We start from the raw sequence: 14,281 nt of genomic DNA on the forward strand, positions 1-14,281 counted from the left end.
ATATTTAATAGGTTACATGTATAAAACCTCTAAGCCTGAAGTTTCCTGGGGTGTTTATCCCTTTATTTTTAACTTCTTAATATTATTTTTCTTACGGCTGTCTTCAGGACAACATCACAGATTTTGATTGTTTTGCTACTCAATATGTTGGTTTAACATATCTTCATTTATTGTTTTTAATGGTATTTTATCACTCTGTGTTTAGGCATTAAAAAAAATACTTTGCTTCACTTTCTGTTGCTGCTTGCCTACCTCCATTCCTTCCTCCTTCCCTGCCTCCCTCCGTCCCCCTTCCTTTGTTTGTTCTATTCTTTCTGTCTATTTCTTCTTTCTCTTTTGGGGTGCAGACAATGCTTGATTCTGTTACCTTTGAGGATTTATGGGGTACATAATCTGTTTCTAATTCTATTAGTGATTACCTTTATATAAAATAGAGACTTGACACTTGTAAATTTCACCAAGGTTGAGGGTTTCAGATATATCCTGAGGATCTAGAAAAGTCCTTTTATCCTTTGAGGCACTTACGCTGTTTATATCTGCTGGTTGAAAGGGTAATTTAAAAAGTGCTCCTTGAACCACTTCCATCAGAGCTATAAGGAAAAGGACTTTGGCATAAACTGTTCTTTTTATTTTGTAATGTCTTTCTAAACTTTTTTATTCTTGATATCTTTATTCAGCTATTTCCTAACATTGTTCACTAGATTAAGTGCCATGAGAAAAAAAAATGTGTCTATGTCCACTACTGCATGCCCATTGTCACTATAGAACAGAGTAAGGGCTCAACAAATATTTGATGAGTGGATGAGCAAGTTTCTCTGTTCCGTTCATACCGGGCTATTCTCAGACCAAACTCACGTAGTTGTTTCTCAACCTGGAATGCAGGGATTTTTGGATTCTCTTCTTTATAGTTTATTCAGGACATAATAGCCCAAATGATTCTTCTAATCTTTGAGCTAGACCCTATCATTCCTGAGCTCACAATCTCCTGCTGTTTTCCCATCTAATGCAGCATAAAACCAGTGAACTCCGAATCACTTGTAAGGCTCTATGATCTGAAATCTTGGCATTTCTGTGGCTTCATCTATTTTTCTTTTCCTCATTTATTCCAGTCCGGCTATACTGGCCTCCTAGTTGTTCCTAAATGCACCAAGTACATTCCCACTTCAGGGGATTTACTTGCGGTCCCCTATGCTCAGGACATTTTTCCCATAAAAGGTGACAAGGCTCACATCCTCACCTACTCCACACCTTTGCCTGAATACCATCTTACCAAGGAGTCTTCCCTGATCAGCCTATTTAAAATACCCTCTTTCCTTCCCTGCTTTGCCTTTTCCTCTGTGTTCATCATCATTATCATCTGCAATACTTTACATTTGCCTGTCAATTGGCCTATGAGGCATTACCCCCCCACCCCTGCCCAGAAGAGTATAAGCTTTTCAAGGGCAAGAATTTCAGTCTTTATTATTTACAGCTGGACCCATATTGCCAGTAAAAATATTTGGCAGAGTTGGTACTAAATACAGAACCAATGAATGAATAAATGATCTCTCTTTACTTGGAAACTGGAGCTGACAATACCTATTTTTCAGTTTTCCTGTGTGCCACAGTGATAATGCATACACAGCTGTTAACTCGGCATATTGTGGTTGCTTAAGAAATCACAGCTTTTAAAACTTTTTATAATAAGGTAAAAACCCAGAACACACACTATTTCTTTTAATTCTCCAAACGTTTATGGAGAAGTAACCTGTTATCTACAAGGTACCATGCGTGCACGATATAAAGGTAGAGAAGGCGCAGTCCTTATTCTTACAGATGCAACAGAATAAACATGGGGACTATTTTGCATGCTCAGGTACCCCAAATTCTTGCCTGAATCATAATTAGATCCCTAGAGTGGTTCTAAATATCTCAAGGGCTGATAGGAAGACTTTTGAACAACAAATAAGAGATTCACTTATACATTCCTGCTCTCCCAAAATGCCTTTGAAACGCTAGAGTAGTGCATCTTTCTTTCTCGAAGTCATACTCTTTTCTAGGAATCTGCACATCTCTATAAAAGGTAGATCACAAACTTGCAGACTTCTGATGGATCCAAAGATCTAAATCTCTGCTTTTATATATGCTATTTATACAACTCACATCTCTGTATCATCAATATATATGTACATTTATATCTACCCATGTATAAACATTGAGATATAAATCACATACTTTCATTGTGGAATATTTTAAGTGTACAAAAAGACATAGAGAAAATATAACAAGTACCAGTGTAACTTATACTTTTATCAAACCTTAACATTTGATATTTACTTGATTCAAAATATTTGATTCAAATGTATTTCCTAATAAATTAAATATTATAGATGTTATTTAATACCCCCATTCTATTCTCCCTTCTTTTTCTCACTACAGATAATCCTAAATTTGTTGTTATTCATCCTTGTGAGTTTATTTTTGTAACTTCTACAACTATTAAATCCTGGATATAAATCACAGATATGGTTTCATTGACCTTCAGATTCATATTAAAACAAAACAAGACAAAAATAGGACATACCATTTAAAACTCTCGATGTCTACCTTCTCCTGAAAAACCAGGAAACCTGGCCAATCCAGGGCCATGTTTCTGGATCAGGCAGCCTGCTGGAACTAAGAAGTGGCTCTCTTCTCATCAGCACAGTGGCAATTAATGTATCCTGAGTGGCTTCTTGCCTGTTTCTTTCATTTATATTTATCAGGCCTTTATAGGTATTTGCATATGTGATTTCTGTTTTCTGAACTTTAACTCGTTTAAGATAGTTTCCTTCTTATCTTCTGCTTCATTTCTACCTCAACTTATTTTGTTGTGTATTTCTGCTTTGAAGTTTTGTTTAAAAGATGGAAGCAAAATGTGTCACATTGTCACCAGTGATTAGTTGACCTAACTTCACAAGCAGTGGGCCTATTTCCCCACAGTTTTCTTGAGCTGAATGCAGTGAGTAATGCTTCTTTTCTTTCCCCTAGCATTTCTATAATGGAACTGATGTTATTTAGAGTTAGAAGCCCACACTCCCTTTGTCGTCTCTTAGAAGCTCCCTTTTAAATTATTACACTAAATCTTCAGGGATTATAATCCCATATAATCTATACTTTGTTGATCTGGTATATATTTTATCCATATTTGTCATCAAAAGGAATTCTTAAGCCAGGAATGGGTAATGAATAAAGAGAAAGATCTATGATTTCATACTTCAAGTCCTGTGTGGAGAAAACTACGGCCAGTAACAAAGAATTGTACATTTTAATTATTCATTTTACTTTGAGAATAGTTAATGAACATCTGTGAAGGTACATACTCTCAATTTATGATAATGACTATTATAAATGCTACACTGTTTGTTGAACATTAAGGATAGATAAATGGAAATGAGAAAAATATCCACATGTGGATTCTATTTATTTTAATATAATTTATTGTCAAGTTAGCTAACATACAGTGTATACAGTGTGCTCTTTTGGGAGTAGATTCCCGTGATTCAACACTTACATAAGACATCTCGTGCTCATCCCAACAAGTGCCCTCCTCAATGCCCATCACCCATTTTCCCCACCCCCACAACCCTCTGTGCTCTGTAATTCTTAAAAGTCTCTTATGGTTTGCCTCCCTCTCTGTTTGTAACTATTTTTTTTTCTTTCCCTTCCCCCATGGCATTCTGTTATGTTTCTCAAATTCACCTGTTGATTCTCTTAATAGACAATGCCTGCAATACTGGGCATCAGATTATCTATCCCAGGCAAATGCATCTCTTTGGCAGCAAACCAAGAAATCATTCTGCTGATTTTATTCTCTTGTGGAACTGTATACAGTTTCTATTCAGCTTCAGAATCCAAGTGCAACAGTCGCAAATTCTCTAATACTCATTATGGCCACCAAAAAGAGTGCACCACAGGGGTGCCTAGGTGGCTCAGTTGGTTGAGTGGCCAACTCTTCATCTCTGCTCAGGTCATGATCCCAGGTTGTGGGATTGAGCCCCATGTTGGGCTCTGTGCTGAGTGTGGAGTCTGCTTGGGATTCTCCTTCTCTCTCCCTCTGCCCCTCTCTCCTGCTTGCTTTCTCTAAAAACAAAAAAATAAAAATAAAAAACTGCATACCACATTGTGATTTTCACATTTCCAGGAAAGGTAAGTACATTCCCGATCCAGATCCTAGGTTGTCGTGTGCAAATTTTTAATTTTTGCTTTCATAATTTTATTTTTTATTTACTTATTTTTTTTTGTTTTTTTTCACAATTTTAGTTTTAGATAACTTTTGCAGGATGGGATTATATAATTTTTCATTAGCTTATATTTGAAACACATAAAGAAAGTAGATAAATTACCATAAATAAATTAAAATACAAATATAAGAAAACATACCCAGGTGATTTTAGATTTTAGTTTCTTTGAAAAAAGGAGCCCTTAATTCCTCTAGGTGTCCTTGGTGACATTACATGTACATGTCTCTCTGCTTTTAATGAGGAGCTTCCAGTCATTCGCAGTGCGCTTGTCTGACAGCACAAATGCCTCTGGGGTAGCTTTGCTTTCTATCCTGAAATATTTTCCTAAAATTCCATGTTTGAGTGAAAAAAAAATTCCTTCTAGAAATGTAAACAAGGATGTGACTTCTGTCAAGAATTGAGGGCCCTCTGACTTTCTATTACATGGCAAATTAATGTGTTCTAGAATACCAGTCACTCCATGAAAAGCATGGGTATTTAAAACATATAACACACATATTAGTAAAGTCATGTCACTTTCATTATTGCACTAACTTTATGGCACTGCAGGGACATAAAAAGTCAAACTGAGTATTAAAACTAAGTGCACCCCAAAGGAAAGATACACACCAACTTTGTTTTAAAAGAAACAGTATTTATTAAGAAATTATATGCTGAATTCTCCTACAGTCTGTGAAGATGGTTTCTTCCATTTCCACAGCACAAGACAACAGCAAAGAGCATCTGGAAAACACTTGCAATGCTTGGGAATGGAGCGTTCCTAGTAATAGGAGATGCAATGAAGTGATATGTGCACTATTTAAACTTTTGGGAGCCAAAAACAAGACAATCTTTCCTTGCCAATATAGTTTTCACCTGTATTGGCACTAACCTGTCCAAGGGATCTCCTACTCACACTGAAGTACTGGGTAACAATTGGATCATTTCAGTTGAGTAGAGAATGCTCAATTTAATCACACATCAAAGCAACAGTCCTTTCACTATTGAATCACTGAAATACTTGCATTCTTTATTAATAAAAACGGTGCTTATGGAGGGCAGAAATATAACCTTTTCAAGTATTTTATCATTATGATCTAAAGTACTTTAAACTATAAATTAAAAATAAATTATAAAAACTAGCTTACGATGTATCTTTTCTTACATGACATTGTTGGAAATAAGCTTTAAACATAGAATTGCAATATCACCTGACTTTATATATGATCAACAGTAAAACATGCTAATCATAAAAATAGCTTTTACAAATATACATTTGTATACAGTGTCTCCCTTACCGTTCATAAATGTCCTTCACATTTTAAGACTTTAAAAGACTTAAAAAAAAACACAACATAATTAGCAAAGGGGAAAACACATTTACAATCTAAACCATAAAAACCTGACAATTATATAGCTTAGAACATAGAAGAAGTGGAATTTCTAAAATTGAACAATACTGTCCATTTTATTTATTTGGGTTTTTTTTTTTAAATAAATTGAACCAAAGAAGCTGCAATCCAGTAAGAAACCTCCTTTCACATTTCTGGGGGTTGTCACAGTTTCTCTTTTCTGTTCTCGTGGCATCATTCATTACTTCAGATCACTTTATCTGTAGAAACTGGGAAAAGAAAAAAAAAGTATTTTAAAATATTGAGATATATGCTTCGTTGTTGATAGCATACATATATATAAGTTAGGTTCTCAGGTGAAATCAGGAAATGATAAAAGATCTAGATGTTTAGGAAAAACACTTTTGAGAACTTTAGGTTCTTGGATCCTTTGTGGGAGGCAATGCTAAAATTATTTACATTTACAATATGTTATGAGTTTTAAAGATCCAGTCCATTTATTATTGCCCGAGATCAGCAATTATCTTCCAACCAGAGCCCTTGACCAGGTCAGAGGGCAGCCACTTGAAGTCTAGGCTAGGGGAAGAGATCTGAGTTGCTTTTGCATTTTTGCGGCTCCTCACCAGAGTGACCATGGGACACTTCCCCTGTAACAGGCTTTGAACAGTGTGGTCCCAAGCCTTATGCACCCGGGAAAAGAGAAAAAGCAATACAGATTTCTGATCTGAGATACACAATCTTGGTTATAAGAGAAGAAAGCTAGATGCAAGAAGGGCAGTGAAAGACCCATCGTACAGCCATGAGCCAGAAACACCACATAAGAGCCAAAATTTAATTGGTAGAAGAATTGAATTGAGAAATTGCATATGAATACGAAGATAAAATAATGCAAGATTTCAGTAGCGGGAAAAGGCATGCATTTGTCTTAGAATCCTATCAAGCTGAAGGTTTATATTTAGATAGAAAATATAATTATACTTATTATCCCATCAACCTCAAAGTTTTTGCAGTTAGATGGAAAATCTGTATATATGTTTTAAGAGACAAAGACAGGCAAATCAAGGTATCAATTTGGATGGGAGTTGCTGTTGAGAAAAACACTGTGTGTCAGTTGTCAGTCCTGGGGGAGCAAATACCACCCACCAGTAATCAATCTCAGCGAAGGACTCCAAGCATTTTTGTCCATTGTATTTTGGTATCAGAGTTGGTGAAGAAAACAAAACACAGTCAGCATTGGGTGGAGCAATGTTTTCCAGTTCCAGTAGTGTGCTTTGGTCCCTCATGGCTGGCGAGTCCCCAAGGCAGCTGATTCAGGACAACTGGCCTATACATAACTCTTCCTGGCTGCAGTAAGAGGGCCCTGAACTCTACCCCTTGGAGGCTGAAATACTGAAAGTTGTGTGTGACAATCATTAACATACACATTTAAGCAGAATACAGAAACACTCCTTGAATTTGAACCAGGAAAGATATTTTCATACAAGTGATAAAACTGACAGGCTTTGTGGCTCTCTGTTTCTTGGTAAGGAAGTACTGAAAGCCCAAGGCATGTTCTTATGTGGTGGAATGGGTATTGAAAGACCATAGGCACAGGCTGCCTTTCCCAACAGTTGCTGAATCCTACGAATACCCAGAGGTTAGGTAACTTGAACTTTCATTAAAATTTTGAAGCCTATACAATACAGAGATTATGAAAAAGACTGAGAATGGCAGTTGGGGTGGTGACAATTGCTCTGGATGTCTGTTGCTCCAGATCTCACCTGGCCAAGGTCCCTTGTTTGAAAGTATCAGTGAACTAGTATGGTATTTTCTCTTCCTTCATGAATATGCATTTGTCACTCTCAAAAACATACACATCTGAGTAATTTCAGTTTACTGGGATGTTTTCTTCCTTAGTGAGTACATATCTTAATTCTTGTTAGATATAGAATTAAACCAAAGTACTTGCAAGAGTAGAAATCATAGTACTAATGTTTTTGTGTTAAGAAAAAAATGTTTGAATATTTGAACTGCAAATACTTGTGTTATGTAAGAGAATTTAGCCTGTTAGTGTGCCAGTCCTGTGGTTTCAGTTCTAAATATGCTATTAAAAATTAATTGAGATATAGGATTTCAATTTTATGATTTCAAATCTTATGACCAAATCTAAAGTTTGTACATGTTATTGAAAAGTCTTAGGCCGTATCGATACATTGAATTCATCATATTTTAAGAATTATTTCATTCTCAGAAAGATATGTTAAACTACACAAATGAATTTTAAAAACTGTATAAAATATACTAAATTTACAAATGCCATTTACAGTGTCTGAATGCTATTTAATTAAGAAATCTGGAACAATCATTTTTCAGAGGACTTTCAGTACTTTGTAAACCTTGCTATACTTGATTGTAATAATAAAGGCCTAATAATTTTGATTTTAAAACTTTCATAAATCAAAAGACTAAGAATTAACAAAATATGTACCCTTAATAGTCTAGTCTCTCATCCAAAGCATTTGAAACTTACATCCTTTAAGGGCTAAGTACATTTTGATACTGTGATTCTCTCTCTCTTTTGCTCTTCTGCCCCATTTCCTCTTCCTTTCCTCCTCCTCCTCTTCTTCCTCATCCAGTCTATACTATATGCTTACTGATCACACATGCATGTGTTTTTAAAAATTAAATGTTACTCAAATGTGTTCTTCATGCAGTTCCTAGCAGTGTTCTCGTACATACAGTCAGTAAGTCTTTAAAGCACGACGTTTTGAACTTATGGTACAAAGCAGGTGTGCCATGAGTTGTGTGCTGTAAAGAAGTTTGGGGTGCCTTGGAGGCTCATTCAGTTAGGTGTCTGACTTTGGCTCAGGTCATGATCTCATGGTTTGTGAGTTTGATCCCCACATTGGGGGCTCTGTGCTGACAGAGAGATTCTCTCTCTCTCTGCACCCTCACCCCTCTTGTGCACACATTCTCTTTGCCTCAAAAAATAAACTTAAAAAAAGGAAGTTTTATACATTTTCTATATGCACATACCAAAAATGATCCATTATCAATGTGAAAATGAATATGTGAATAAATAAAATTAAGTTTAACCTGTAGAATGATGCTGACATGTGAACATAAGGCATAGTGGTTTTGGGTTTTGACTGATAACACTTGTGTTCAGGAAGGAACTAAAGCTCTTTCATTTATATGATTGCAGTTGCCCTCTTTCTTGTGAGGCCTTCATAGATCACTCTTATTACACATGCAAGATGCTAAAATGCCACAGCAGCTGTGTATGTGTTGAGTTTCTTCAGGTTAAGTCATGGCAGATAACATTCATTTAGTATATTCTTACACCATCCTGCTTGTCTCAAAAGAGGTAATGAGTGGTTGTTTGGAAACTATCCATTGTAAGAAGAGAAAAACAGCCTGCAGATTTTTTGTGCATATTCCATTATCACTAGTATGATTTCTCCTTGCCCCTTCTTTTGCCTCTTGATTGTGAATGATTACATAAAAATAATTATCCTGGCAAGAAGAAAAGGAGGTTTGAAAATAATTTACTAAAGTCTTACTTCCTTGCCATAAAGCTTCAAAGCATTTGCCCGTCCCTAGTACAAAACAAAAGCTCCATTAACTTTGCATTGTGAAGTGTTATTAACCATATGGATACAAGTCATGAATACAATTCTCCTTATCGAAAAACAGTGGCAAAATATATTCACTAAGCCTTCCATAGAGCTTCCAGTCTGATAAAAGGATTGCTGTTTACTTCTAAAGGCAGGGGAGAAAGGGCACAACTATGACATTCTTGTTTCCTTGTTCTCAAGAATGACAGTCACTTGAGCTGATTGGCTTACTATAATGTGAAACTAATTGTGCTTTCCTTCTCTTGAATAGTGGGTAATTTATCTAGTGGCTATATGGGAGTCTGGATGCTTTTAAAACAAATTATCCTGATGATGAATGCTTTTCCAACTCTCAATCTCTCCCATTTCTGAAAAACAAAAACAAAAGAGCCACTCTGATGGGCCTGAATTGTACTGAACCAAGCAATGTACTTCTACCTGACCAAGTTAAAAAGGAGAGTATTAATCTACAGGGAAAGCACATTTAATTTTAAACCTCATGAATATATATAATATATATATGTTTATGCATTTATTGATGTAAAATTGGTATATTTTGTATTGTAATATTTTGTATTGGTATATATTGTATTGTAATATAATAATACATTATATTAGTTGTACAACATAATACAACATAATAATTCAGTCTTTGTATATAAGGTGATCACAATTAGTCTAGTTATCATCTGTCACCATAGAATTGACTCCCTTTGCTCTTTTTACCTCCAAACCACCTTTCCCCCACTAAAAACCACCAATATATTCTCTGTATCTCTGAGTTTTCTTTTGTTTCTTTTTTGTTTTTAGATTCCAAATATAAGTGAGATCACATGCATGGTATTTGTCTTTCTGTCTTATTTCACTTAGCATAACACCCTCAAGGTCCACCCATGTTGTCTCAAATGGCAAGATTTCCTTCTTTTTTAATGGCTTAGTAGTATTGGATATATATACCATACCTTCTTCATTCATTCATCCATCCATGACACTAGGTTGTTTCCATTCTTGGCTATTGTAAATAATGCTGCAATGAACATAGGGGTGTATATATCTTTTCAAATTGGTGTTTTCATTTTCTTCAGATAAATATCTAGAGGTGATATAGCTAGATTGTATGGTAGGTCTATTTTAAATTTTTTCAGGAAACTCCATATTGTTTTCCACAATGGCTACACCAGTCTATATTCCCACCAACAGTGCATGAGGGTTCCCTTTCTCTACATCCTCTCCAGCATTTGTTCTGTTTGTTTTTGATAATAGCTATTCTGAAAGGGGTGAGGTGGTATCTCATTGTGATTCTAATTTGCATTTCCCTGATAATTAGTGATGCTGAACATCTTTATAAAGGTATAGTAATAGGTAGAATAAATACAGTTTACTAACAGTTCTACCAAAGAAAAATCACATTTTGGGGAACCTGGGTGGTTCAGTTGGTTAAGAGTCCGACTTTGGCTCAGGTCATGATCTTGCAACTTGTGGATTCAAGCCCCGCATTGGGCTCTATGCTGACAGCTCAGAGCCAGAAGCCTGCTTCAGATTCTGTGTTTCCCTCTCTTTGACCCTTGCCCCACTTATGCTATCTCTCTCTCTCAAAAATAAATAAACATTAAAAAAATTTAAAAATCACATTTTTAAAGAAGCCTTGTGACTTTTTTAGTGTCAGAAATGCCTCTGTTATCTTTCTAATTGAGATTTATAACTAATAAATAATGAAAGAAATATAGACAATTCATATTTTTTAGTTAGCATCCATAAAAGCAAAAAAGGTGAAAGAAAACATGTGGAAAATATAGGCTGTGTAACATTTTATAGAAAAGCATAGTCTAACAAGTAGGAGTTACCTAAATTTGTTGTCACCACCCATCATGTTTACTGAGTAACTGTTCAGCCATTCACTTTCTATAGACAATGTGAATACATTTGGCTTTTACAATTCAATTCAAATTTCTAAATAACATAAACATTCCTGGAAGCTACTGTACATTGTAAGTTAAAACTTGTTTTTTATTAATAAGCTCTTGGGGCCAGAATTGTATTATACTTTGCTAAAAGAATCACATCACAAAGACCATAAATGGCATGGAAACTAAGATGGCTACTCACTCACTGGGACGGCTACATGTGAAGGCAACTCCTCCATTATGTAGTTTTTGGAGGCTTAGTCTCCATTCCCGAGCTTATGGCCATTTAAGATCTAGGGGCTGGGGGATGCCGGAAACACAGGCAAAATCGAAAGTGTGGTAGCCCATCAGAAACTTGGAAATAAAGTAATTGGGTTGTCTTCTGAGATTTTTAACTCTAAAATCAAGACTTAAATGATCAGGGTAGAGAATATACAGGGTCACTTAAGAGAGGCAGAATTTTCTAAGTCTTTGAGTCTAGACTAGAACGTAAGTGAAATTTACTAAATCTGCCAAAGAAAAGTGTTGATCTGAGGGAGACTTGTTTGACATTGCAAGTACAGAAAAATAGGAGAGTGACTTCTTGGAGGGTAACTCAGTTGCACCCATTCGGGTGAAGGTGTTCTCCACAGAAGAAGGCATCCAAATCCTGGAAGTGAACCTAGACTATGGTGACAGATGTGGACACATCAGGCAATCTCAGAACATTCAATCAACTCTTTGCTCCAAATCCATGCTCCCCAGGCAAGACTTCTGATTATAATTTGTAACAGTATGCCCTTTGGAAGAGAATGCTCAGGCCAGAGGACACAAGACTGGCCTCCCTTTCAGTGATGGGAACCACCATAAATTCCTAAACAGATCTTCTGATATACCAGATTGGTTACTTCACATTTCTCTGAGGTATTGTTCTACTCCCAGCATGCTGACAAGTAAGTTCTGTGAGCCTGTGAAGCCACATACGGGTCCTTATGGATCTGTGTTGCTGCTATCTCTCCTAGTTTCCCAGTACTTGCCATACATATTTTAAGGTCTTTAATATAGGCAATATTTATACACTACATGTCAAGGAATATAGAATTTCATTGAACTTGAGCAATAAGAAATCAGAAATTACCTGACCCTCTCCTGTTATAATAGGTGAAGATACTAAGGCCCAGACAGTTTGAAAGGCACACCCAGGCAGTTGATAGAAACACTTACTAGACCCAGAATCTTGACTGCTATCCAGAATTCTTTTCCTTACGTGTTTGGTTCTCAAACTTTAATAGGCCTCAGAAGTGGCATAGTAAATTCAGATTGCCAAATTTCTGATTCGCTAATGCTATGGTCTGAATGTTTGTGTTTCCTCAAAATACATATGTTGAAATCCTAACCCCCAATGTGATGGTATTAGGAGGTAGAGTTTTTGGAAGGTGATTAGGTGATGAGGCCAGATCCCTCATAAATGGGATTAGTGTCCTTATAAAAGAAGTCCCAGTAGGCTCCCTTGCTTCTTCCACCATATGAAGACACAGCAAATGACTGCTTGCTTATAAACTAGGAAATGGGCTCCAAGCAGACACCTAACACTGCCATGATCTTGGACTTCCCAGCTGCCAGAACTCTGAGAAATACATGTTTGTTGTTTATAAGTTGCCTAGTCTGTAGTATTTTGTTATAGCAGTCTAAATGCACTAAGTCAGCTAGGTCTGGAACGAGGCCCAGGACGTCACATTTCTGATAAGTTTCTGAGTGATGCTGATTCACTTCGCTGTTGAGCAGCAGTCTTCTGTGAGTGGGCTGTTTGCCCTCCTATGTGTCCAACTGAGAGTAAGATCTCTGTTCTTTCCCCAAGGCTACTTCTTAGAATTATTTATTTGGCTGGCAATCCCGAGAAGTAAGGTAACTCCTCTCTGGAATGAGCCATGTAGTTCTGTAAGAAATCTTGTGTCTGGATAAAGAATAGACTTGCTTACTGCTTATTGGAAAGCTGGATTCTCTATACTCAAGATCTCTCTTTTGTAGGGCACTGTACTGCATGTAGGCTTTACCTGGCGGAGGCATCTTGGACTTCGGTCCTGAGCTTAGGAAACCAGGACAACTATCCTGATACTCCTATGTCTTTTGCTTTGAGTAGCAAAGTCTTTTGTCTTATCAGCATCCATGGAACTAGGGATGTTTAATTTACTAGCTTGAATAGTTATTTTGGTAAGAGTTCTCCTGCTTCAGTTCTCCTAAATACCATCAACCTTACTTAAGTTGGGTCAATTCTGTTAATTCTTTCTTCCTTTTTTAAAACTTTCTTAATGTTGATTTATTCATAAGAGAAAGAGAGAGAGAGAGCACAAGTGGGGGTGGGACAGAGAGAGAGGGGGACAGAAGAGTCAAAGCGGGCTCTGTGCTGACAGCAGAGAGCCTCATGTGTAGCTCCAACTCACAAACCATGAGACTGTGACCTGAGCCAAAGTTGAATGCTTAACTGACTGAGCCACCCAGGTGCCCCTAAGTTGGATCAATTCTTGATCAACTAGAGGGACTCTTAGCAAGTCACGACTCCACTGGCAAACCATCTTCTGGACGTCCTCACTTCTTTTCTCTCTCCATGCCACCTCCTCTCTCCTTACTTTTTTGCTTCTAATTCCTAACAGTTCATTTTTGAAATCCACGCCCATGATTCTGCCCGATAACTCCCATGTTTTTATCCTGTTCTCCATTTGTCTCCCAGTGTTCAAGAAATAAGTATGGCTAAGATACAAAAAAGGTCTTACATGTCTATAATGGATCACAAACATTCAAATAGGTACGCTTTGTTATTCCATAACCAAATAGAAAGATGAAAAGACTGGGGAAATCAGTTATTTGGTATAATATAATAGACTTAAGTTACTGCATGAGTAATGCTGTTTGATTTCCTTTTCTAAAACTGAAGGAAAATATAATACAATATTATAAAACCAGAATAAAATAAAAAATAATGTTAAAATAATTTAATTCTATGTACCAAATCCAAATACACTGTTATTCTACAAATATTATAAAGTGACTGCCAAGTTTTGCATCATTCATATTTTCATTTACTTTATGCGACTGACTTATAGAGAGAATATAAACAGTTTGATAGTGAAGTGACAAGAGTGTGGTAATTAATGTAAAAGTATAATTAGAAATGCCATCTTCTTTATGGATGCTTGGTGTTGGTTCATGGC

The 14,281-nt window shown here is 36.4% G+C and overlaps 1 protein-coding gene across 9 annotated transcripts in view; it reads right to left on the reverse strand.

Annotated features, from left to right (window-relative positions):
• Positions 1–3,364: 3,364 nt before the first annotated feature.
• Positions 3,365–14,281, reverse strand: part of RALYL (RALY RNA binding protein like) — a 704,475-nt gene continuing 693,558 nt past the window's right edge. For 4 of the 9 annotated variants that reach the window (XM_027064306.2, XM_027064304.2, XM_027064303.2 and 1 more), the window contains exon 9: positions 3,602–5,862. In XM_027064306.2, the coding sequence (XP_026920107.1) occupies positions 5,845–5,862 (18 nt within the window). In that variant the 3' untranslated portion in view covers positions 3,602–5,844. Of the gene's footprint in view, positions 5,863–14,281 lie in introns of all 9 variants that reach the window. The other 5 variants (XM_027064308.2, XM_027064302.2, XM_027064301.2 and 2 more) reach the window with 3 other exon arrangements.

This window comes from Acinonyx jubatus, chromosome F2, assembly GCF_027475565.1.
Source record: "Acinonyx jubatus isolate Ajub_Pintada_27869175 chromosome F2, VMU_Ajub_asm_v1.0, whole genome shotgun sequence".
Lineage (NCBI taxonomy): Eukaryota > Metazoa > Chordata > Mammalia > Carnivora > Felidae > Acinonyx > Acinonyx jubatus.